Source organism: Panthera uncia, chromosome F2 (genome assembly GCF_023721935.1).
Source record: "Panthera uncia isolate 11264 chromosome F2, Puncia_PCG_1.0, whole genome shotgun sequence".
Taxonomy (NCBI): domain Eukaryota; kingdom Metazoa; phylum Chordata; class Mammalia; order Carnivora; family Felidae; genus Panthera; species Panthera uncia.
The window spans coordinates 592,757-616,961 of NC_064812.1; the positions used below are offsets into that span (position 1 = coordinate 592,757).

General features: G+C 66.9%; 1 protein-coding gene across 1 annotated transcript in view; it reads right to left on the minus strand.

The window, feature by feature from the left end:
- Positions 1-73: 73 nt before the first annotated feature.
- The window catches only part of MROH1 (maestro heat like repeat family member 1), a 52,938-nt gene continuing 28,806 nt past the window's right edge, over positions 74-24,205 (minus strand). Inside the window, exons 15-43 of the mRNA XM_049632760.1 lie at positions 23,891-24,035; positions 23,704-23,744; positions 23,307-23,448; positions 22,981-23,033; positions 22,535-22,642; positions 22,108-22,227; positions 21,822-21,944; positions 20,873-21,019; positions 20,742-20,768; positions 19,674-19,796; positions 19,358-19,437; positions 19,147-19,258; positions 18,972-19,067; positions 18,237-18,341; positions 15,994-16,129; positions 15,775-15,887; positions 14,769-14,921; positions 9,593-9,747; positions 6,736-6,901; positions 5,973-6,169; positions 3,429-3,566; positions 2,899-3,013; positions 2,225-2,371; positions 1,801-1,989; positions 1,305-1,460; positions 1,099-1,233; positions 922-1,024; positions 764-829; positions 74-343 (exon numbers count right to left, since the gene is read on the minus strand). Coding sequence (XP_049488717.1) covers positions 258-343; positions 764-829; positions 922-1,024; positions 1,099-1,233; positions 1,305-1,460; positions 1,801-1,989; positions 2,225-2,371; positions 2,899-3,013; positions 3,429-3,566; positions 5,973-6,169; positions 6,736-6,901; positions 9,593-9,747; positions 14,769-14,921; positions 15,775-15,887; positions 15,994-16,129; positions 18,237-18,341; positions 18,972-19,067; positions 19,147-19,258; positions 19,358-19,437; positions 19,674-19,796; positions 20,742-20,768; positions 20,873-21,019; positions 21,822-21,944; positions 22,108-22,227; positions 22,535-22,642; positions 22,981-23,033; positions 23,307-23,448; positions 23,704-23,744; positions 23,891-24,035 — 3,477 coding nt within the window. The 3' untranslated portion in view covers positions 74-257. The remainder of the gene's footprint in view (positions 344-763; positions 830-921; positions 1,025-1,098; positions 1,234-1,304; positions 1,461-1,800; positions 1,990-2,224; positions 2,372-2,898; positions 3,014-3,428; positions 3,567-5,972; positions 6,170-6,735; positions 6,902-9,592; positions 9,748-14,768; positions 14,922-15,774; positions 15,888-15,993; positions 16,130-18,236; positions 18,342-18,971; positions 19,068-19,146; positions 19,259-19,357; positions 19,438-19,673; positions 19,797-20,741; positions 20,769-20,872; positions 21,020-21,821; positions 21,945-22,107; positions 22,228-22,534; positions 22,643-22,980; positions 23,034-23,306; positions 23,449-23,703; positions 23,745-23,890; positions 24,036-24,205) is intronic.

The window sequence follows — 24,205 nt, forward strand, 5'->3', positions numbered from 1 at the left end:
TTTTTCGCCTGGTGCGCAGGGGCACCCCCCACTGACCCACCCCACGAGGGCAGGCTACGTCCTGGCACGCCTACGCCAGCTGCCGAGGAGCGGATGGCTTTATTGGAAACCAGGGGTTACAGCAGCTTGCCTGCCCTCCCGGCCTCCAGGGGCCTTGTCTGGAATGGCAGGGCTTTGACCCTTGGTAGCAGGGAGCTCCTCAGGGCCCCATCGTGGGGGTTCAGGCGCAGACCCGGGCTGGCACTGCCGCGGGAGCCTCAGGCGAACTTGACCAGGCGGCCCAGGGTCTCGGCAGCCTTCGCGCGCACCAGGGGGGCTGGGTCCTTGAGCAGGAGCTGCAGCGCTGGGGGACGGGGAGCCACTATCAGGGTGCCCCGGCCCCGCCCCCTTCCCGGTGCCTGGAGCCTGGGGGGCCAGGACCCCATGGTGCACCCCCGCCTTGTGCGGGGGGCCACCCGCCCACCGCCCTCCTAAGACAGGCCTCTGCCGGGAGCGCCTGGGAGCCAACGGAAAGATAGTTTTTCCTTTTTTAGTGTTTTTTAAGCTCTTTTGGAACAGTTAAGAAGTTTCCGTGAATTACTAGAGACGATGAGGTCACCAGTGACAGGGGAAAAATCCTTGAAATCCAGGAAAATCACTTAGTCCCCTGGTGCCCACAGGTCAGGGAGGCCCCTTACAGGCGGCAGGTTGGGGGGGGGGGGGGGCGGGGCGGGGGCCCGCAGCCCACAGGGGGGGGGGGGGGCGGGGCCGGGTCGGGGCTCACCTGCGGTGATCTGCTCCAGGTCCACCTGTGGCTGGTGCTCGGGCTCCGCGTGCAGCACCAGGAACCCTGCGGCAAGGGCAGGGCAGGGCAGGGCAGGGCAGGGTCAGGGTAGGGCAGGGGCTCACACAGGTAGAAGGGGACGGTGGGGCAGGGCTCACCCATGAGCATGGGGGCGGCAGCACGGACGTCCTCCCAGCTGCTCTTGAAGTAGAAGAGGCTGGTGGCCGCCAGGCGGCCCAGCAGTTCCGGGAAGTGGTACATCTGCACAGAAGGCCTTTGGTCTCGGTCCCGGGTCCCCGGCCCCCTCCCCGGTACCCAGTGCGCCCCACCCTCACCAGGAGCTTGCAGGTGGCGTTGAGGAACTCCCCGAAGTGCAGGCCCCGGCCCTCCTGTAGGTGCTTCTGGAAGACGGCCGCCAGCTCTTCATGCTGCAGGTTGGGGCCGCACAGGCGCAGGGCGAACCTGCAGGCCTGCAGGGCGTGAACTTGAGTCCCTGACCCGTGAGCGGGGCCCGGCTCGCTCGTCCCCGCCGGTGACTCACGTTGGTCACAGGGGCTTGGGGATCCTGCAGGTGCAGCAGCAGGGGCACCAGCCCAGCAACAACCTGCTCCAGGAAGACGTCTTCACAGCCCCCGTGGCACGCCTGGTTGAGGTGCCCGAAGAGGCGGATGGACGCAGAACGGAGCTCCGTCTTCTCCTGGTGGGGTGGGGTGGGGTGGGGTGGGGCGGGGCGGGGCGGGGCGGGGCGGGGCGGGGCGGGGCGGGAGGGCAGGTGTCAGCCAGCGCCGGGCTTCGGGCCCCCTCCCTGGGCCACCCTCCTTGTCCCTGTGGCACGGGCGCCTGGGGGCTGACCGAGACAGGCTGGCATGGGGAGCAGCTCCAGGCTGAGACCAGCCCTGAGCTCTAGGGGTGGGGTGGAGGTGGGGGTGCCACGGCCCGCGGGGGCCTGGGGAGCAGGCTCCAGGCCGCCTGGCAGGGGTGGGGGGCGGGGGGAGGCCGAACGGCCTGTCGGAGCCCCTGCACCCTGCCCGGCCTACGCTGTCGAAGAAGGGCCGGATCCGGATGGCAACGTGCAGCAGCACGGAGCGCAGGTCCTGGCGCTTCACCAGCTCCAGGAGCCTTGCCAGGCCCACCATGGCCTCCAGGGCCACCAGGCTGTGAGGGTCGTCCCTGTCGTCCAGCCCGCCGATCATGGCTGTCAGGAGCTGGGGGCCGTGGGCCTGCACCTGGGGGTGCCCCACACTCAGCTGTCACGGGGCCAGGGGGACCCGGCTCCCCACCCCGCAGGCTCGCCCCCCCCTGTGCTGCTCAGCGGGCCACCTCCCTGAAGGTCCCCGCTGCCCACACGGTGTCTGCCTGGGTCTCCCTGCCCACCGCAGCTCTTCTGTCCCTAAGTCACAGGCAGGGCAGCGGGGGCTGGGGGGAGGGGGTGTGTGTGCGGTGACTGCCCTGCCCACTCACCTTCTCCGGGGAGCTGGAGGCGATGTTGGCCAGGCCTCGCAGCACCAGCCGCCGCACGCTGGCACTCGTGTCCTTCTGCCGCGCCGCCAGGTTGTCCAGCAGCGACTCCAGAAGCATCAGGTCGTTCACCACGTTGCTGTTGAGCAGCTGAAGGCAGAGGTGCTGTGACCACCTGCCACTGACCCTCCCCAGGCCCCCTCCCCCACCCCCAGGCCTCGCCCCACCCCGGCCGGTCCGGGCTGCCTCCGCAGCGGCGCCTGCTCCCCGCCACCGGGCAGCTCACACGCACGAGGAGTGGACGTGGCAGAGGCCAACTCGGCCTCCCTTGGTTCTCTCCAGTTCCTGACCCCGGCCACACCCCAGCTCCCAATGCTGTGGCCTTTGGGCAAGTCTTGGCATTGTCGGCCACAAGGGGGCATCCAAGGGAGGCTCGGGCCTTGTGGCTGCTGGTGCGTCCCCCCTGAGGGCCCAGCACAGACCGCACAGCCGAGGCCTCCACTGAACAGAGTGGGATTGTCACCAGACCCGGCCCGGCGGCCTCTGGACCCAGCAGCGCCAAGCAGGAACTGGGCGATGGCCCTGGCTGGCTGGGGAGGCCGGTGCCTGCCTGTGTGGAGGGGGCTTCCTTCCCCACCCTCCCAGGCCCTCAGCAGATCGGAACAAGGGACAAGTACCTCGGCCAGGAACGCTGTGGAGGTGACCCTCTGGATCTCATACACACTGCTCTGTGTGCACACGAGCGCCTTCATCACCAGGGGCAGCCGGGGGCCTGCACACTTGGCCATGGCGCTGTGGAAGGAGGCCACACAGCGCAGGTGCTGGGACCTCGGTCTGCTCCGAAGCCACCCAAGCCAGCGTGGACCCAAGGGGTTGCCCCTGCCTCCCAGCCTGCTTGGTCAAGGGCCCCGGCCCATAAGGCCCTCGCCCCAGGTGCCGAACCCTGAACATCCTCCCTCCCTAGCATCCTAGCCCACCTCACCAGGCCTCCGTAGAGGGGCCTTCCCGCTGTCCCCCACCCCGAGACTGTCAACGTGGCCAGAAGCTCAGAGCTGCGTTGGTGGCCTCTCCGCTTCCACACACGTGGCAGAGGCCCCAAGCTGGGCTCACTGGCTCCCAGGTGCCCCTAAATGTCTGCCGTCAGAGAGCCTGGCCTACTGTGCCTCAGCGGTGCTGGAGCCTGTGTGCAGGGGCACGGCCCCCTTACCTGGCCAGCCGGGTGACCCCCTCCTCGTGTCCTGCCGAGGTCCTGAGCAGCTGCCAGCCCCCCTCCAGCTCCACACGCCGCACCACGTCCTCATTACCCCCCCGGAGCAGCATAGCCTGCAGAGCATCCACTGCGCAGCTGCGGGACACGCGGGGGTGGGTTTGGGGGGCGGGGTGAGGGCGGCAGAGGCCCCGTGCGTCCCTCTGCTCCGTACCATACGCACAGACCCGTGCTCTTGGGGAGCAGCCTCCCCTCTCTGGTCTCAAGCTGCTGAGACATCTGGCCACCCATCCCCCACGACGGGCAGCATCCCCAAGACCCTCTGGAAGCAGGCAGGGCCCTCAGGCACTTTTAGGGTAAAAACCAACAGCTTTTGTCCCTTGCTTTAAAGACCTTCATTAATTAAACTAAGACAAGAAGAAAAAGAAAACAAAATCGTTAACAAAAATGAACCCAAAAGACAGATTGGCGTCTGACTCTTCTTGCCCGGGCAGCACGGAGCCTTCGGATGAGTGCCTGGGAAACCCAGTGTCGGTGGGCAGGGCGGAGCAGGGTCTCCAAAGGCCTGGGGCTGTGGCTGCACCACAGACGTGTCTGGCCTCAGACATGCCCGACACCCTGAGAATCAGGCTCTGTTCCTGCACCTAAGTCCCCTGCTTTCGCGTGTGCACAGTCACACCCACCCTGGGACACCCCGGAGCCCAAGGAGGGGACCACAGATGGGGCTCTGTGCCAGTGAGGAAGGGCCTCCCACCTGGGAGCCAGGATGTGCCCGGCTCCCTCTACAAACTCGGCCAGGGCTGGGCTGGGCTGGGCTGGGCTGAGCCTGCTGCTGTGCCTGCTCCCACAGCCCTGCAGGCACTTGGCTCTCCTGTCTCCCCCGTTGGTGGGGGCTGCGCCCACGGGGCCGCGCCCACGGGGCCCAGCTGGGGCACGCGGGGCTGGCAGCGGGCAGGCCGCAGGGGCACGGCCCATGGTCCCGGGTCGGGGGTGGGGGGTGGGGAGCAGCATCGGTCTGGCACCCGGGAGAACCTCACACCAAAACCCGAGGCCCGAAGAGAGCTCGTCAGGGCTCTCGGAACCCCACGTGGGAGCCTTGGGGCCATAGCAGCCCTGGCCCGGTGTTGACCTCGCCCCTGCGAGTGGCCACCTCTCACTCCAGGCCTCACACCGGCCTGCAGGTGCACGTGGCCCCGCACCGCCGGCCCTGGGAGCTCCCGGCCCAGGGTGGACACTTGACCTGACACAGCCAGCAACCGAGGTAGGGGCATCCACCAGGTGGCCTGCCTTTGACCAAGACGGCTCATTTAGGGCGATTTTTGGCCACGACGGATCTAAAGTGGGGAGATGCAGGTTTGGCTGAGAAGGCGCCTCCCCGGCTCGTCCACCCCGCTGCCCGGAGCTTTTACGGATGCGGCCCGTACTGTGGGCTGACGGGCCCCCTCTACCTGCGCCTGGCTCTGCACACGTCTCAGCTCAGGGGGTGGCAGCCCAGGGGCCCCGCTGAGGGCTCACGAGCTGTGGCGTGCAGTCCCGGCGGTGTCTGCCAGCGCATTCGCATTTTCTGCTTGGTCTGCGCAGAGCCCGGCGGGCTCCGGCACGCGGCCCCTCCCAGAGCGCCTGGGCGCTCCGGCGGCGGGGCGGGGCGGGGCGTACCGACGCTGCCCCCGTCTGTCCCCACCAAGGGGCACGGGGCCCGTCCGGCCCCACGTGCCTGGAACGGGTGGGGAGCTCTGCAGGCCCTGGGGTATCAGCTTCCTCCCTTTGCCCTGTGGCCCCGGGGCAGTCGTTTGGGCTCCGAAGTGCCACTACGGTGGGCCCAGGGACGACCCCAGGGACTGACGCCCCCGAGCTGCTGAAGCCCTCCGCCCACCACCTCCCTCAAGCAGCTCCACCCTGCCTGTCCCGCTCTCCCGCCCCAGGGCCCATACCCCCAAAAAGAGCAGAGAGGGAAGGTGCCTGCACAGGCCAGTGGTGTGGGGGCTGGTGCTGAGCCCTGCCCGCGGGGCCGGGGATCTGACCCCTGTAAGGGGGCCCTGGGGAGAGGCGGTGAGGCCACTGCGCGGTTTCTGCCTGAAGAAGCGGCTCTGGTGCAGAGCGTAGAAGGAGCAGAGACCCAGGGCTGAGCACCGAGGCTGCAGACACGGGGGTGGAGGTGGGGGCTCAGCCCAGGCCCCACGTGCACCCCGAATACTCCCTGTAGCCCCACCTCCCGAAAGGCGGTGCTACTCTGGGCCCACCTGAGTGTCCCCACACGGCCCCTGCGGGCCGCCCTGAGGACGGCACCACCCCACAGACTTGGGGCCGCCTCTCCCACGGTGCCTGTCCCGGACACGGCCCGAGGAAACCGCGCCGCCAGGGTGGACAGTGCAGCCTGGAACATCATCCCTGGGGTGGGGGGGTCCCAGCTCCCCAGGCACACGCTAGCTGCTGAGTCTGAGTCGGGGCCCCAGTGTGGTGCCCGCCCTTCCCGTGCTGTACGCCCCCGCCAGGACGCCAGGCACACAGTGGTGCTGCTGCGGCGCCAGAGGAGGAGCCGGTTACCTGCAGGGCTCGAGGCTCCTGGGGGCCACAGCTGAGCCCACGCTCCTCCTCTCCTTGGCCTGCAGGCTCCGGGGCAGCAGGACGCCCAGGGTGCAGCCGACCCGCAGCAGGAGCGCGGCAAACAGCTGTGGGTACAGCTCGAGCACCGCGGGCCCAGACTCCAGGGCGCTCAGGACCTCGTGCAGGGCACACGTGGCCTGCGGACAGGGGCCGCTTCAGGCTCAGCCCTCCCGCCGGAGCCCTTTCTAACGGGGCTGGCGACAGTGAAGGCTGGGCTCTGCACCCCAGAACCACACCAGCCCGAAGCCCCTGCCGGGCTGAGAGGTCTCGGTCCTGGGGCGGGGGGGGGGGGGCGGGCGAGCAGGAGGCCCCTGGGGCAGGAGGCAGGCACGGGGGCAGCGTGACCCCCTTGGGGACAGGCCTCCGACCATCTGCCCTTGCTTCCATAGCAGGAGGAGGAGGAAATTCTCACAGCTGCTTTTACTGCTGGAAATGTTGCCAAGCCAGGCTTGCTTTTTTCCGCAGGATGAAACGGAGCGGTTTCCCTTGGGGACCAACACCTGTGGGGCCTTTACGAGCCTGGGCTCCGAGCTGGCCTGGCTCCGGCGCCCCCATTAGCTGCCAGGTGCCTGAGGGGTGGCACCCAGGCCCCCTGTGGGGTCCTCCTCCCGCCAGGGGCAGCGCGGCCCCTCACCCGGCCCCCTCACCACGCAGGAAGCAGGCAGAAGGGGGCAACGCGCATCAGCCCCGGGGCCCCACTCACCGCAAGGGGCAGCAGCGTGGCCTCGCGGCCAGGAGAGCTGCTTAGCAGGAAGGCCCGGGTCTCCTTGAACGGGACGTCCCTGCTCATCTTCTCCAGGAGCAGCCCCAGGACCTGTGTGGTGAGGCTGGGCTCCAGGGCCAGCGCCCGCCACAGGGTGCAGGTGTGGCTGCCGCAGGGCAGAAGGACAGTCACCTCCAGGCCACCGCCGGCTCGGCTCCACACCCCAGATGCACCCACAAGACTCCGAGGGCTCCGCTCCGGGCAGGCGGAGCCCCGACCTGGCATCCAAACGAACCCACCCCGTCCCCTGACCCCGGTGAGCAGCACTGGCAATAGAGGGCAGGGAGAAAAGTCTTGGCCTGAACAGAGGCCCTGAAGTCCCCTGGGAGCTGCCAGAAGCAAACAGGAGGCTTTCCTGCAGGAGACAGCCTCGTTCGGCCTCGGGGGCGAGACCCCGCAGAAGCTACAGCTCTTAATACGCTTACAGACCGAAACGACAGACCTCAAGCACCTAACGGGAACCGGAAACTCCAAAACTCGATAAGCAACTTTTAAAATTTATTTGGAGAGAGAGCAGGGCAGAGGGGCAGACAGAACCCCCAGCAGGCTCTGCAGCGTCAGCAGAGCCCCACGCGAGACTCGAACTCACAAACCGTGAGTTCACGACCTGAGCCAAAACCAAGAGTCGGTCATCACTTAACCCACGGAGGCCCCCCCCCTCCGCCCTGAGGTGCCCCTCGATAAGCAACTCTGAAAGAGAACCCACGGCCCTTCGGAAACGACACACGGGACGCTGCGCCCCGCAGAGGCAACTGGCGGCAGCCCGAGCAGAGCAGGGGTGACGTGGGACAAGTGGAAGGTCACGGGAAGAAGTCACCTGCAGCCAGCACAAGAAAGACCAGTGGAAATTCAGAGACCAGAACCAGAGACGTGAGGGGTGGGGTGACAGGCTGTCCCAGAAGCACAGGGTGGAGAGAGGATCTGAAAAGACAAGGGCTGGCGAGTGTTCAGAACGCACGAGGACGAAGGAAAGCAGGCTGCGGGCCCCTGCCGGCAACAGGCGGGACACCAGTGACAAGCGCCCGGCCCGTGCGCAGCGGAGAAAAGCCGGAGGGCTTCCTTCAGAACGACAGCACTAGTGAGTCCCGTGGGAGCCAGAGAACAGCCACGTGCCCCCTCCCGGCACGGGAGACCGGCCCGACCCCAACGCCGACCCTACCAAAGTAATATCCCCGGAGGGCGGCCAGAGGAACGTGTCTTCCGATGGCAACAGTAAAGAGCTCGCCCCCCGCAGTCTGGAGGACCTACTTCAGGTGAAGGAGAGCGAGGGGCCAAGATGCCACCAGGAGAGAGGGACACCGGGGAGCCACGGGGCTTCGCCGCTGGGCAGCCCTGTCCACCTGCGTCCAGGGCAGGGCACGGCACGCTTCCGACACAGACACCAACGCGGAGGCGAATGGGTGTGCCACGTTCCGAGAATACTTCGCGTGTGGGCAAATTTTAATTCCGTGTGATTTTCACACATCATGAAATACTCTTTAAAAAATTTTTTTTCTAACCGTTTGTAAGTTTAAAATTCATTCTTGGCTCGCCAGCCGTACAAAAACAGGCGGTGGGTCACATTTGGCCCCCTGCGCCAGGACCGTCCGGCTCCTGGACACGGCCGGCGTGTCGCCCACGGCTGCAGCGCAGCATGACGACGAGCAGCGGCGCGTGCACCGCGAAGACAGCGCACTACCCCGAGGAAGCCAGGAGAAAATTCCATACGATTCTGCTTACACTGATTCTGTTTGAGTTCAAGATCAGGCAAAATGCCTGTCTGACGATAGCAGTCAGACAGCGGCGACCTTCGGGGTTTCGAGAAGGGCCGGGCGGGAGCCGCCTGGGGGATGGCCGCCTGCAGGCACGGGACGCTGCAGCCAGCGGTGTGGACAGTGTGTGCTCTTCAGCGAGAAGCAGGTGGCAGGTGAGTGAGCAGACCCAGCAGGGCCACTGACGGCGGGCAACACACGACCCTACCCTGTCCTGTAGGTGAGGACATGCCGGGGGCGGGGGGGGGGGGGGGGGGGGGCAAAGGCCCGGGCTGCCCGAAGGGAGGCAGTCGTGAGCCAGGCTCTGCGCACTCGGGGTCACTCTCTCAGGGCAACCACTAGAACAGAAAGAGGGCTGACAACTTCCAAACTAATTCAGGGGAAGACCAATCTATAAAAAGAGCCCGTCGGCCACAAGACACAAGAAAGATGATCAGGACAGAAGAGGAGCGGCAAAGAGGGGTCCCCGCTGAGGCTGCCGTCCCGTCCCACCGCGTCGGTGGGGAGATGCAGCCACTTACGCTGGAAGGACAGACGGACGAGGAAAGGTTGGCGGGGACGGGATGGAAATGCAGAAGGCACTCCCGGGGAGGAGGGGCCGTGACCGTGCGCTCACCCCCGCCCAGCGGCACACCCCCAGAGCGGACACGCGTCAGGGAGAATGGCGGCGCCCGACGGCGGGGCCGACGGTACCAACCGCGCCGGGGTCCGAGACCACTCCCAGCCATGCGCACGGCAAAGGCAGGACCAGGGCACGGTCCTCGGCCGGGAGAGACGCTCTCCTGTGAGGCTAGTGGGTGGAAACTCGTGGGCGGAAACTCGGGAGCTGGGGGTGTGAGTGGGGGTGCACGGGGTGGGGGGCTGGGGATGGCGACAGGCGCCCTGCAGAAGAGAAGCGGGGACAGAGAACGCGGGAAGGGGCCAGGGGTGCCGGGGCGCCACGCGGGCCAGACGGGACCCTCGAGTGCCGAGTCTGGGCTGACCTCGGCTTGCGGCCCGGGCGGCCGGGACCCCATCCGCCCCGAAGGCCGGCAGGCGCAGGGTACCTGTCAAAGGGCAGGGGGCCGCCCAGGAGGCTGGACACCACGGCCGCACAGTGCTGGGACGCCAGGAGGTACACGCTGTGCTGTGCGGCCTGCAGGACGTGCTCCTCTCGGGTCTCCCGCAGCTTCGAGCGCAGAACACTCACAATCTCTGGCACCTGTGGGGCGGGGACCGCGGGGGTCAGGCCCTGGGCACACCCGCCCCAGGAGGCGTTCCAGCGCCGTCAGAGCCGCCAGCTGTGAGCCCCCCAGCCAGGGTCACGGGGGGCGGGAATCCCGCGGGATCACCGCCGGCCACCACGGAGAGAGACGCCACATCCCGGTGCGGGGACCCAGATTCCACGTGGGAGGCCACCAGAGCGGAGCGCGTGCCAGGGCACACACGGGCAGCATTTGCGTGACACATGGAGCACGGAGGCCGGCAGCTGCGATGGCCCCGCACGCCCCCACGTGGGGACGCAAGCCCCGGGCCCCTGGAGGCAGCGCGCGGCCGCCCTGGCCCAGCAAAGGCAAGGTAAGCGGTGGGCCGTGACAGCGAGGACCAGGAAGGGGACGCTCGTTCTTGGACCGCGGCTGGCAGGCTGCTGTCATCCCAGAAGCGAGAGGGGCCATCCGGTGCAAGAAGGGGCAGCCAGAGCACAGCCCAGGCCCTGACGCGGCAAGCGGGCCCTCTTCTGGGCATGGGCTTGTCACTGTGGGTACCCAGGGCTCTTGGGAAAGGGGTGCCAGGCCCCACCACGAGGATCCCCTACTGCCCCGGCCGCGCAGCGGGAAGACACCACAGTCCAAGACGACAGCAGACAGACGGCGGCAGGGACACAGTCCCTGGACAGGGACAGCCGACTGTGGACTCGGCCACCTCCCAGGTGCCCTGGCGGAGCCGGCCGAGGAGCCCACCCGGCGGCCGGGCAGCAGGAGGAGCAGGGAGGTACAGGTCTTGGCTCCGACCTGGAACCTTCCAGGCCAGGCCCATGCCTGCTCGTGTGGTAGAGTCTTGCAAGCGTGCGGGGCACAAGAGGTGCGCAACTGGGATGTTAGGAAACGTGGGAGGCCGCGTGCCTGGAGTGGGGCAGGCCAGCGGTCCCTACCCGGCCATGGGGACCGGTGTCCTTACCACCGTTTCTCGAAAGGCTTGTCGCCACGATGACACTCGCTTCACAACTGTGGGTGCAGCAAGCGGATCCTGCTCCCACTGCCCGCCTTCTCCCGCGCCGCCCCCCCCCCCCCCCCCCCAGCTGCCGCTGCCGGGGTAGAGAGTGTCCCTAACCCCAGCCCCAGGGCTCTGGCAGGAAGGAGGTGTTTTCCACACCGGCTGGGCCGGGGCCTGGCTCCCACTGATGCAGGAACATCTGTGGGCCCTTCCCGTCCGAGTTCACTGCTAAAGCGGCCAAGGCCAGCGGCGCTCCCCCTTCCCCTGGGCTCCCGGCCTGGACACACGCCTCGCTCGTGCACTTAACGTTCCCGTCCCTCCTGCACTAACGTAACCGTGGATCTTCCCCACGTGCGTCCGTCCCGGGGTGGGTTTTCGAGCCGGAGTGTGGCGGCTTCTCCTCCTTCCTTCACTTCGCTGCCTCCTGTCCGGGATGTTGGCTCTTTCCCCGACTTGTCTCCTCAGAGGTGTTTCTAATCGTCTCCGTGGGTTTATCTGTCCCCTCTAGCGTTTTCCTTGCTCTTGCGGATTTTCTTCGGCGGCCGGAACCCACTGGGGCGCGTGAACGGCTCCGATCCGTGCGACTCGTGAGCGTGGCAGCAGGCCCCGGTGCTCGGCCGCGGGGGGGCCCGCGGGCTGGGGTCTGTGCCGGTGAGCCGGCTCCGTCCGGTCTCAGCCGGGGGTCTGCGTTCCGACGGCCCGCGCGCCCTCCACCTTCCGGGCAGCCCCAGGGCTCACCTTCACCGGCCCTGCGCCCGTGCCCCAGGCTGGGGTCCACCCCTCACGGCGCGGTCTCCCGCCGTGCGCTCTCTTCACGGCTCCGCCGAGCCAGGACGCGCCACACAGTCCAGCCCTCGGCGGTCTCTCGTACAGACACAGGGTCGTGCCGCGCGAGGACACTGCCATCACCCCAGGGAAGCCGCGTGTGCGTTAACCACCCGGCCCCGGCCCCTGACCCCCTCCCGGCCCTGTGGACTCACACACTAGGTGGCCTCTGGTGGCTGCTGTCTTTCATGGGGCACAACGTTTTCAAGGCTCATCCACGCGGAGCGTGTTTCATACTTCACTCCTCCGGGTTGCCGAGTGACATTTGAGCGTACGGGTGGGATGTGTTTTATTTACGTTTATTAACCGGCAGACATTCAGGTTCCTTCATTTGGCCATTAAGCACAACGCTGCCGTGAGCGTCTACATGCCGGTCTTCGCGGGGACGTCTGTCTCCACGTCTCTCGGGCACGCGCCTGAGCCGGGGGCCGCCGGGCCGGAGCTGCCGGGAGGCCTCCACAGCAGCAGCCCCGTTTCGCTTGCAGAGGGTCTCCTCTCACCTGTTCCCCTTGGCTTCGCCAGCACACGTCCCCCCAACCCAGAGAACCCCCCAACGCAACCTCCCTCCCGAGACGACCCAGGTCAGGAGCCGGCGCCCTCCCGTCTTGCCCTCTGCGCTCACGCTACGACACGCTCTGTTTCACCATCGCTGCACGCTGGGGCCGGGGGCCCTCGGTCCGGTCACGCCGCCCGCCAAGACCACGTTTTCTGATTCCGTGTCGGAGACGTTCAACAGTGCCCTGGTGTCGCTAAGAGGGCCCCCCGCCAAGGCCTCTCAGGGCAGGGAGGAAAGTGGTGGCCCGCGTGACCTCCGCAGGTGCAGGATGCGAGCGTGCCCGTCACGCAGAAGACGGAGGTGCGTGTCACAGACGCGCTGAAGCACGAGCCCGGCCGTCAGCAGTCCCGCTCCGCGGGGCGAGGGGGCTGCGTGTCGCGTCTGTGGGCCGAAGCTGGGAAGGGTACCGTGCAGGCGGCAGCACCCTGAGCCCCCGCCGGCGGGTGCGGCACGCCGGGCCCATGAAAGGAGCCTTCCTCTGTCGGGAACGGGGGCTCCAAAAAAACAAACCAGGCAGAAGCTTCACGACAACGGATTTGGTGGTGATTCTTTGGCCATGACACCCAAGGAACAGGCAACGAAGGCAAAAACCTAGGCCTGTGTCGGATCGGAAAACCTTTTGTGCGCGAGGAGCACCTGGCAACTCCTGATCTCAGGGCCTAGGTTCAACGCCCCCCAACACCCCCCGCCCCAGGCATGGAGCCTCTTACAAAACAACGACGACTTTTAGGTGTCCGAGGACACAATCGAGGGCTACAGAATGGGAAAACACTCCCGGGTCACACACCCGATACTGTGCTGGTGGCCAGGCCATACAGAGAACCGCACAGCCAACAACAACAGACCAGACAACGTCATCTCAAAACGGGCAAAGGTCACAGACAGGTCTCCCAGAAGACAGACAAATGGCCAAGTGCGTCGTCAGGAATCCTGAGGGAAATGAAGTCAAAAGCACTCTGAGGGGCCACCTCACACCCAGCAGGAGGGCTGCGATCAACAAAACAAAAACAAGTGTGGCTGAGGACGCGGGGAAAGGGAGCCCTCTGCACGGCTGGCGGTGCGGCCGCCGTGGGAACAGAGGAGGCTCCTCCAAACGTTCAAAGAGGCCTGAACGACCCAGCGCCCCCGCCGTGGGCAATTCACCCAAGGGCCAGCCGTCTGCACACCCGTTACAGCCGCACTCACAGCCGGATGGACACCCGGAGTGCGGCCCGTATACCCACGCACCAGGAACACCAGCGGCCCCGGCCTCCAAACTGGCCCGTCCCCTCCACGCGCATGGGGCCTCCGGGGCCCCTCTCTACCACTCAGGTCCAAGCGGGGGAGCCCCGCCGAGTGCAGAATAAAATCCCAGCCTTCCCCCAGCAAACCCTGCCGTGGCCGTGCCCTCCCGTCACACCTGCAGCCCGTTGGCAAGTGCCTCCCGAGGGGACACCCTCTCTCTCCAGGGGTCACCGCGCACAGCTCTCCTGCCACGTGGCCCTTTCTGATCCTCTTCCACCTTCTCCATCAGCAAACTCCTGTTCGTCCCTCCCTGAGAAGGTACTTGTGGCATATACGTGTCCGTGTGCCCACGAGTGCGTACGTATGTGCGTGCGTATCTCTGACGGAGAGCTCGTATCCGGAATACATAAAGTCCTGGCTCAGATCAACAGGAGAAACGCAGACAACCCAGAAAAAAAAGGGGCAAGGCACGGGTGTCTCCGGCTGCGCACGGCACACACGTACACACGTACAAAAGCGTTCAACTTCACGAGCCACCAGAGAAACGCGAGTCCCGCTCAACATGGAGCCGCCACTCACCCCCAGGACGACGCGGACCAGTGCCGGCAACGGTGCGGCCTGTGTCCCCGACAGAAACACACCCTCGTGCGGCCCACGGCAACGCGGCCCCTCCCGGGAACCGCACGCGTGCCCACCGAGGCGGCAGCCAGGCGGTGCGCAGGCGCGGGCGACGGTGTGCGTGACCTCACGCCGGCAGGGGCGGCACACGAGGGCACGAAGGGTGTGAGTCCGTCTCTACGGGGTACGAACCAGCCGGTGCTCCGCACTGCAGGGAGGCAGGGGCAGCCTGCGGGGTGTCGGCTTGGGGGACCGGGGACTCCGGAGCGGGCGGACGCCTGTGCGTGCACGTCCGCGGGGACCCCCAGGACGAGTTCGTGCTCTGCTGGGACGCTCCACTTCCAGAGGGAGCCTCAAACCCCTCCTGGCCAACAGGCCCGCCTCTCAGGGATTCACAGGGCGGGCGCTGAAGCAGCCACCCGAGCCCTGGAGCCCACCTCGCGCCCGCGGGGACCCGAGCGCGGAACGTGTGTGTCAGCCGTCACTGCACACGCGCTGACGCAGGGCCGCTGCTGACGCACGACTGGGAACAACTACGCAGACAGCCACCTGAGCTCCCAAGGGCACACAGAGGTGACAGGGTGAACGGGAAGGCCACAAGGAGCAGGCGGCACGTGAGCGCCCCGGGCAGGGCCCCCGTGGGCCAGCCAGCTGTGGGACTCTCCGAAGGGCCCGGAGCAGAGGGCCCAGCCAGTGCCCACCCGCCGCAGGGCTCCGCGCCCCCCGCATTTTCCTTCCCCTTCCCCTTCCTTTTTCCAGGACCCGGCCCGGCCCCTCCCCTCCCTGCCCCGCCCCGCCCCCCTCACCTTCTCCTGGAGCATGCTCCCTCGCTCCCTCAGCAGGCAGTTGACCATGATGGTAGCCGCCCTCGAACAGTTCTTGTCCGGGTCTCCCAGACTCTCAAACAAGGTCAGCAGGAGGCTGATGAGTTGCTCTGGCGGGAGGCGCTTGGCAATAATCTAGGACGACGGCTGTGTCAGAAGAACTGAGCCGGTGGGGACACAGACCCAGCATCCCGGGGTTGGGGGCTGCCGGGTGCCTCCTCCAGCCGCCCTCGCCCCCTCGTGGGTGCGGGGGCGAGGTGGCGGCTCGCGCACAGGAGGCGCGCTGGGGCTGAAGCCTGGCCCTGCCGGGACACGGGGTGCCTCCGGGACCTGCCTGACCCAGGCCCCTGGAAGGTAGTCCGGGGGCGGCTGCCCTCCTGACCCGTGGGGTGGCCTGCAGGTGTCCAGACTGCAGGGTCAAGGGTGGGGGGTGGCACATCCGCCCTGAGCAGCCCAGCCACGGACCGGAGCCCCCTCCTCGTCTGGTCAGCACAGCAGAGCGAGCCACTCATTAAAGCAGACAGACAGCACACAGAACGGAAGGGACACAAAACCACAGACGGCAGCCGCGCCACGTCTGGCCCCAGCCGCACACCTCCCACTCCACCCGGAGTCCCCCAGGGCTGCGTCTTTTCCTCCCGCCGAGTCCTCCCTCCCCACCCAGGAAGGGCCCCGTTCACCCCCTCCCTTCCTTCTTCCGCAGGAGAGCACGCCGCCTCGGGACCCGAGGGCCAGGTCCAGATACCAGATGGCGTAGGAGTGCCGTCCTGGCGTGGGGGCTCACAGCGCAGGCTGGGGCAGCTTCCTCGGCTCTCTGGAGCCGGCAGCTGAGCTCCCGACGCCCCTGCTGCTGGGCCTCGGAGGGCTGACCCCAGGAAGGTGGAAGCAGGGCCAGCCCGCTGGCCCCGTGGCACACCCACCCGGCGCCCTGCAGAGCCCGTGGCATGCTCGGAGCTGGCTGCTGTGACGGCGCCACCCCGGCGGGTACCTGGGCTATGCTGTGGCAGGTGTGGAAGAGGACGGCGGGGTCGGGGTGCACGAGGCCTTCTTTGAGGGCGAGGAGCTGCTCGGCCACATCATCCCGGTAGTCACGGGAGAAGCCTTCAGAGGCAAGGCAGAGGGAGGCCGGGCAGGTGCTTCCCTGGCCCCCAAGGCCCAGGCTCCACCCCCTCCTCCCTCCAGCAGCTCTGTCCAGCCAGGGGCTCACCCTCATAGCCCAGCTGGAGGTACAGCAGGGCGTGGACGCAGCTCACAGCCTCCTGGCGGGTGGCAGGCCACAAGTCCGCACACCGTGGGGAGAAGAGGCCAATGAGGAGGCCCAGGTTGTGGAAGGGCACCAGGGCCTGGAGAGGCAGAAGGAGGGGGCCCTCGTGCAACACTGGGGGGGACAGAGAGAAGGGCCAGGCCCCCCAAGATGCCAGGAGTGGGCAGGTGTCCCTGCACCAGCTGGACCCAGGCACAGGCAGGGGTGTGACCAGTACAGCTCCTCGGCGAGCTGCTCCCCTGCCAGGACCCCTAAGAGGAGGAGGGTCCGCCAGCAGGTGTGTGCGGGCAGAGGGGCGATCAGGAGATAAAGAGGGAGTTCCCACGGGCAGCAGAGGGGGGCAGGGCTCTGCTGATCCTGGCCAGGAGGTGTGGGACGTTCCCTCCCCTAGAACACAGGTCCCGTCAGGTGAAGGGCTGCGTGAGATCTCCTTTCGCCCTAGCGGGGTCCCGGGCCCATCTTCCGGGGCCTAGTCTTCCTGGCCAGATACAGAGCCCTGCCTGCCCCACGCTGAACAAACGGCCTTGCGACATCAGTTGCACACCGCTCGGTCTCCTGCCTCCACCTGCCCCCATCGGCCCGCCACGCATGAGGCCTCCTGGGGAAGCGCCCGCACCCTGTCCGTGCACAGGCGCCTTTAAGGGAGAGTCAGGCTCCGCCGCTCTGAGGGCTCGGCTGAAGGCCCTCACCCTGGCCGTAGGCTGCAGGGAGGACCTTGGGGGCCAGCCACCGTTCCTCCCAGCGAGGCCAGACATCTGTCACCTCACACACAAAGGTGAACTCTACTTAGACTGGGCTTATGTGAAAAGCAGGCCAGGAAAGAATTTGTGGGAAAAGGCCACCTAAGCTCGCTCAGAAGCGAAAACCATCCAGACACAGGCAGCAGGTCCAGCGAGACAAACAATCAGGGTCTGGGTAGGTAAAAAACCAAAACAAAACAACAAACAAACAAACAAACAAAAAACCAAGGGAAAAGACCACAAGCATCTACTCCTGATAAACATCCTCATTAAGACAGACCAGGGGTGCCCAGGTCGCTCAGTCGGTTAGGCCGACTTTGGCTCAGGTCATGATCTCACTGTCCGTGAGCTTGAGCCCCACGATGGGCTTCGTGCTGACGGTCGCATACCCTGCTTGGGATTCTCTCTCCGCGCCCCTCCTCTCCTCTCCCACCCGTGTGCATTCTCTCTCTCACAAAGTAACAGATAAACTTAAGAAAAGAAAGACGCAGCTGGAACAGGATAGAGGATACCTAGCAGTGCAACTATCTAGAGGCTGGGGGCCGCTGTCAGTCCCCACTTTGTTCTGGAAACACCAGGCAACACGAGAGGCCGAGAGGCACAGGTGTTGGGGGGAAAGGCCAAATTATCAGCATCTGTAAGCGACACGACTGTGCTTCTGGAAGCACAAGAGAACTAACGCTCATTAGAAACGACGACGGGGTCTTACGAACCGCCTCGCGTCTCAGAGTCCACAAACCCCCGCTTTCCGTGTGCACTAACTACAGTCACAGTTACTGACAGCGCTTGCAGAAGGCGCTTCGCTGGCAAAGGCACCAAAATCTCTCACGGCAGAGCCGCGTGAAGATGCCGTCCCGCGTTTCCGAGCGGCCTGGGTGGAAAGACCTATTACTGACGGATGCTCAACAAGTTAATCCATCGGTCCCACGCAATCCCTATCACAATCACAACAGGGGTGTTTCAGGACGACGCGAAATTTATCCGAGGATCACCCAGACCAACGGCCTTGTGCGCACAGCCGCGAAGCCCCGACAGCGTGGCCCCGAGCCCCCCCCGAAGTGCCAGACAACCACGCGCTTCCCGGACTGAGCCCCTTCGCAGCCCACCCCTACTGCTCCAGAACCCCTGCCTCTGCCCAAACGTCCTCGCTTTCTTTTACCCGGCCCCCACCTCCCCTTCCCCGCAGCTGACGCGGGGGCTCCCGAGGAGAGGGGTGCCCGTCAGGTTTTACTCTGAGTGGCCAGCCCTGAGGACGACTCCTGGTCCTGACCGGCCCCTCTGTGCACGTCTCCGGAAAGAGGATGGCGGGGCCCCCGGAATGTGGAACCGCCAGAGGAGCACCGGGGAGCTGGGAGGGTGCCGTGGGACGTGGGGGCCACGCACAGCAGCCCCCAGGCCAGGGGACCCAGGACCGAGGCCGGAGCAGGGGAGTCGCCTGGTACTCACGCTGACGTGCAGGTGCTCCAGGAAGTGCTGCAGCAGGCAGGCGCTTAGGCCCAGCGCCCGCACCCTCTCGTGGCCCCGCGGGGACCTGATCCACGGGCTCAGGTGCTGGGGGAGAGGGGGCTTCGCATGGGTGCCGGGGCAGGGCTGAGCCCGGGAAGCAGCAGCCTGCGCACTGCGGGAGGCTCAGCGCCCCTGCCAGGCCACCCGTCCCCGGCCGGCGGGCCGGGTCACGGCAGGTCGCCTGCTACAGCTGGGGCTCCGTCCCCGTCCCGTTGGCCCGGCCCACAGACGTGGCCACCCCAGGCGGACCGAGAGCGAACCAGGCCTACCAGGGGACGGGCTGCCTTTGCAAGCAGGTCAGTCTCGCCCCTGCGACTGCAGCGCCGGAAAGGGCAGGGAGGGGTGCGGCTTGGCTACCACGTGGCCGCTCCGCCATCCCGACAGCCCTAGAGGGTCAGGAGCTCACATCCGGTGCCCGAGTGGTCTCTCCATCCCCGTGCCACGCAGTGGAGGGGAGGCGAGGGGAGGCTCCTGTGTGGGCCCACCCCCATCCGCCCACCTGTCCAGGCAGGGCAGCCCTCCTGTTCACAGACGCCCCTCCCATACACTTGCAGAGAGCACCGAACTCCCCGGCGCCCCCGGAGCAGGCAGAGCCAGGAAAACCAGGCACGGGGCCGGCTGCCGGGGTCGGGGGGGGGGGGGGCACCCCCGGGGCAGGGCACACCCACCGCACACCTCCACCATGATCTGCAGGCCCTGCGGGGTCATGTTCCGCCGAAGGAGGCTTGTCAGCAAATCCTCAAGGGCGTGCATGGTGTCCAGGTACAGTGACTAGAAAGAGATGAGGCCACCAGTGACCCCGGTGCCTGCAGCGGCCTGCCCGCTGCCCGCCGTGGATGCAGGGTGATACCTCCTGGCGGTCCTCCTCCTCCTCGGGCTCAGGCAGCACAGCCATGACGCTGTGTAGACAGCCGCGGATCAAGTCCGCCTGCACTCGCTCTTCCAGCGCTGGCTCCAGGGAGCTGAACCGCAGTCAAGGCCCCGTGCCACACCCCTTGTCCAGAGGGCACGTGCACGGAGGGCCCCCCCACAGCCCCCCTCACACCCGGAGGAAAGGATACACCAGGTAAGTGCAGGCAAGCATGGCCTTCTTCCGAATGGGCGTTCTCAGGGAGTCTGGGGGCTCTGCCTTGATGAACTCCTAGGGGAGCCAGCCCCGTGACTCAGCCCTTGGCCCAAGCACCAGCCTTCCTCCTGGTCAGCCATCTGCCCGGCGCCGGCTTCTGGCCAACTCTGTCCCCCAACCCAAGTGGGTGCCGGGCCCCTCGCTGCATGCACCGCCCCCCCCCCCCCAGTCGTCTCCAGGCCCACCTCCCCCGTCTAGGGCAGCGCCCTGGGAGCCACCCTAGCACCGGCCGGGCCCCGCCCAGAGCTCACCATCATCTGTGCCACCAGCTCTGCTTTCCTCGAGAAGTGGAAAGAGCCAGCCTGGGCACTGCTGCAGATGGCCTGGCTGGCCATGCACACACTCCGGATGAGACACAGCTTCAGAGCCGGGTCCTGGAAGGACACAGGACTGCAGGGGGGCCACCAACGCCCGCCCCCACAGCACGGCTCTGCCCCGAGGTGGGCGGCCGCTGCCTCTCTGCCCTTGGGGTGGAATCCAGAACAGAAGGCCACCCAGAGCGACAGCCCTCGGGCCCCGCAGCCACACACGTTCCTCCCTGAGGGGCCCTCAGCCTGTCCTCCTCCAGCTCTTGCCACGCAGACCAGGGGGCCCGGAGCCCCTGCGGCACTCGGCTCTCGGCCTGGCTCGGGCAGACAGCACGCTGTGTCCCCTGCACCCTGGGGTGTGGCTGGAAGGGCACCTCAAGGTGGGAGGAGAAGGGAACACGCCCAAGAAGAGCCCCAGCAGAGCGGGACTGTCCCCCTGCCTGTCCCACCGACTCGGCCTCTGGGGAGTCAGGAAAGGGGGTGTGGGGAGCTGTCCTGGGGGCACGAAGTCCAGGAAGAGACAAGTCTCAGAATACCCTCCCCTCCAGCCAACCCCAGGAGACCCCAGAGGGTCTCCTCTTCAAGGGGAAGGCCCAGCCACTCCTAGAGAGGTGTTAGTGCCCAGTTAGTGCCAGAGATCCCAGAGAGGAAACGCGTTAGTGAGGCTCGGCAGGAGGTGGGCGTCGTGAGCATCGGGGAGCAGAGCCCCAGCCTGTGGGCCTGCCAGCCAGCCGCTCAGAAGCCCTCCGGCCATCCTTCTGTCCACCCACCACCCAGCATCCAGGCCGGGACACTAGCTCCTGGGCCCCTGTTGTGGCTGTAAGAGGAGAAGCTGCTCCGAGGTGAGTGGGGACCCGTCCCGGCACGATGCTCCCCGATGCTATCCCTGGGGACTGGGACCGGGGAGCCCCAGGGGGCGTCCCCCTGGCTTCTGCCCCTGAAGCTCACAACCAGGCCAGCCCAGGGAAAAGAGAAAAGGCATAGTTCACACTTAGCCCCTACACACTGTACCTTGGTCTCTACCTTTATTCCCAGAACCTGACAACAAAAGTGAAGGGAGTTAAAACGCGACGCTCTGGCGGTGATGTCCCTGCCCCGCCTGCGTGGTGCCCCCCACGCCAGCAGTCTGCCGAGGCGCCCACCTTGGTGCTGAAGTACTGGAATATGTTCCGGAGGATGTCCGACTCGACCTTGGCCAGCACCAGCTCGCGGGGGGCCCGTGCTGCCACGTGGCCGTAGCACAGGATCAGAGTTGACTTCACCTTTTCCACCTCATTCTCACTTCGGTCCTGAGAGGCCAGAGGGGTCGGCGGGGCCTCGGTTACGGGCCATTACCTGCCCCCCATAGGAAGCCTTGCGCTCAGAACCCCCAGGTCCCTCCGGAAGAAGGGCTGAGCTGGCCAGCCACGTCAGAGGCATAACCGAAGGAGTGGAGGGCGCCACCGGAGAGTCCCTCCGCCGGGGACGGGACGGGACAGGCAGGCCAGCCACGGGCCCGCTGGGGACAGAGCAGCAGAAGGGAAAGCGCTGAGCGGTGGACCACGATGGGAGAGGTGGGCAGAAGGGAGGGCTGGGAGCTGAGAGCCAACTCGGGGGCCGGGGCGGGGGGGGGGGGGGGGGGCCCCTGCCCTCTCAGTGGCTGCTCTGGAGCCCTTCCACCCGGCCCGGACTTGAGATTCTGTAACTGCCACAGGCACCAGGAGACGAGGACTGGGGTGGCGGACGGGGCAGCGGTCCATGCCCCTTGCATCAGGCTTCCCCAAGAATGCAGCCTTCGCTGGCCACCGGGGGGCAGAGGACACGCACACAGCAGGCGGGCAGTCCCATCCTGGCCCCTGGGAGCCCCCTCAGAGCCCACGGCCAGCACAGGACTGCCCCTTGTCATACCCACCAGCCCCACCCCCAAAGAAGCACGGACCGGATGCCACCTCCCTGCCCTGGCCCCAACCGGCAGGCTGCCTGAGCCCAGGAAGCTCCAGAACCCGCAGCCGCAGGACCCCAAATCACAGCAGCACGGCCAAGGCAGAAGCACGGCTGGTCCCACCCGGATGCCCCCCACCACCGCCCCAGCGGTCACCCTGACCCCTGTACCTTAAAAATGTTGAAAATGCCGGTGGATCTTCTGAACACGTCTGACCTCATGAAGTCCTCCAGCTGGGCCAGGACACCATCCAGGTGAGAGGCGGCACAGATCCCGAAGCAACAGGCGAGGCCCTGGGAGACGCACAGGTGCGCTCACACCTGGGCAAGGACAGGGGTGGGAAGGAGCCCCCTGCGCACGCACACGCTCCAGAGAGGTGCAGTCACACGCGCACGCACGCACGCACGCACGCGCCGAGTGCCTGAGGGGAGAGAGAGGCTCTGGGGAGGGCACCACCTCGCGCTCGGCCTCCTCCTGGTGTCTGGCCGTCTCCAGAAGCTCTTGCAGATGCTTCCTCACCACCTCCTTGCTCGAAGCGGCACCCAGCGTGGTTCCGACGCATTTATACAGGAAGTTCTGCAACAGAGCCAAGGAGCACGGCCGCGCCCGACGCCTGAGTGCGGGAGCGCCAAGCAGACGCGGGAGGGGCCGCCGGGCACCCACGACGGTGGCCACCTCGAGGAGTGGGGGCGATGGGCTCCTGCACCCCCAGCCGTGGGCCTCTGGGAGGAGGCTCACGGGCCCTCCCTCTCTGGCTCTGCCAGGGCCACAGGCCACTGGAGACAGGTTCGTGCAGAAGATCACATGGAATCAAGGCAAAAGAACAGTAGCCTAAGGACGCTGCCCAGACCCCCCCCCCCCCGGGGCACCCCCTCCCGTGCACCTTCTCCTGGGGCGTCCCGTTGTAGCAGGGCAGCTGTCTGCACATCTCTAGGCTCAGCTGGCAAATCCACGTGTTGTCAGACACGACCGCCAGAGTGTCCCGAAGGAACTGCGGGCAGGGGCCAAAGCAGTGAGGGGCCAGGAATGCAGCCCTTCACGGGGCCGGGGAGGGCACCGAGGCCCCGTGACGTCACATGCAGTGACCTCAGGGTGGTCCTGTGCTGTGGCTCTGAATGGTCTGTTGATGACCTTCAAGCCCAGGCAGAGCAAACCCTGGGTGGTCAGACACGCGGTGGGCCTGGCAGGGGACAGGAGAGAGGATTCCCGGGCCCCAGAAGCTCAAAGCCCCTGAAATCTGGCTCTGTCACAGCAGGGTGAGCGACCTGTGAGGGCGGCAGCAGGTGGTTCCCCCCGGCCCCCCCCCCCCACCCCCCCCACCACCCTTACCGCCAGCAGCCTTTCCTCCCACTCCTTCTGGGACAGGGTCTCTTCAGTATGTTCTGAAACGACCAGTCATGTTGTCAGCCCAGCCCACGCCCGTCGATAGAAGCAGAGTTCACCCAGAGCCTTCCAGGCTGGCCTCGCCCTGTGTTCAGGAGGACCAAGGCGCTCCCACACCCCAGATGCTCCCAGGGGACACCCTGCAGGGAACGCCTTTCCCGCCTTGTGTCCCGAACCTCCGTGGGGGCCGTTTCTTCCACCTCAGAAAACGTGGTCTCTACAACCCGGATGCGAACCGGCAGAGGAACACCACCCGGCGCCCGGAGCCTCACCATCCAGGTGTTCCAGCAGCAGGGGGACGGTGGTGGCCCACCGCTGACCCAGCAGAGGGTGGATGTTACGATGCAGGACGCTCAAGAGACGCAGCGAGGCGGCCCCGCGGCCGTCCCCCAGGTAGGGGTTGGAAGACACGGTCTGAGGGAAGTAAAGGTGGGAGCTCTAGACCCGAGGGGCCACCATGCCCCGCAGAGCCGCCCTCCCGGGGAGGTGGAGGCAGAGACGGCTCTGAGACGCAGGTCCCCCCGACCCCATGGGGAGCACCTGCGAGACAGCAGGAGTCAGGGGACAGGGGGACCGAGGGGAGCGCCCAGGCCTTCCCAGACCCCCTCGGTGTGCCGTGGTCAGGGGACACGGCGCCACCAGCACAGAGCGCCGAAGCACAACGCTTACCAGGAGTCTCGTGGTGATGGCGTAGGGTGAAGGGAGGGTCACTGGAAAGGACGGGGGAGAAACGCTCAGGGGGCCGCCTGCCCACAGAGCCCCAGCCCCTGACTGCACCTGGGGCGGGGCGGACTTGGGGGCGGCTGCGAGGGTGGGGTCAGGCATCAGGGGTGGCACGGGGAGAGCAGGGGCGCACCGTTGCTGTCGTACTGGATGAGGAAGGCATCGGCCCCCACCTCCTCCCTCTTCTGGGCCAGGTGCACGAGGCTCCTGCAGAGCGGGGTCAGCGCCCCGGTGAATTGCACGGGGGTGAGAAACTCGAGCAGGTGCGGCCAGAGGACCTGGGGGCAGAGCCGGGGTCTGTCGGCGGCGCGGCTGCAGGAGTTCCCACCAGGAGCCGCGGGGGCTCGGCGAGGTCATGGGCGGGGGGGGGGGGGGGGGGGGGGGGGGGGGCCCGGCCCCCCCCCCCCCCCCCGCCGGGGTGCGGGGGGGGGGGGGGGGCGGGGGGGCG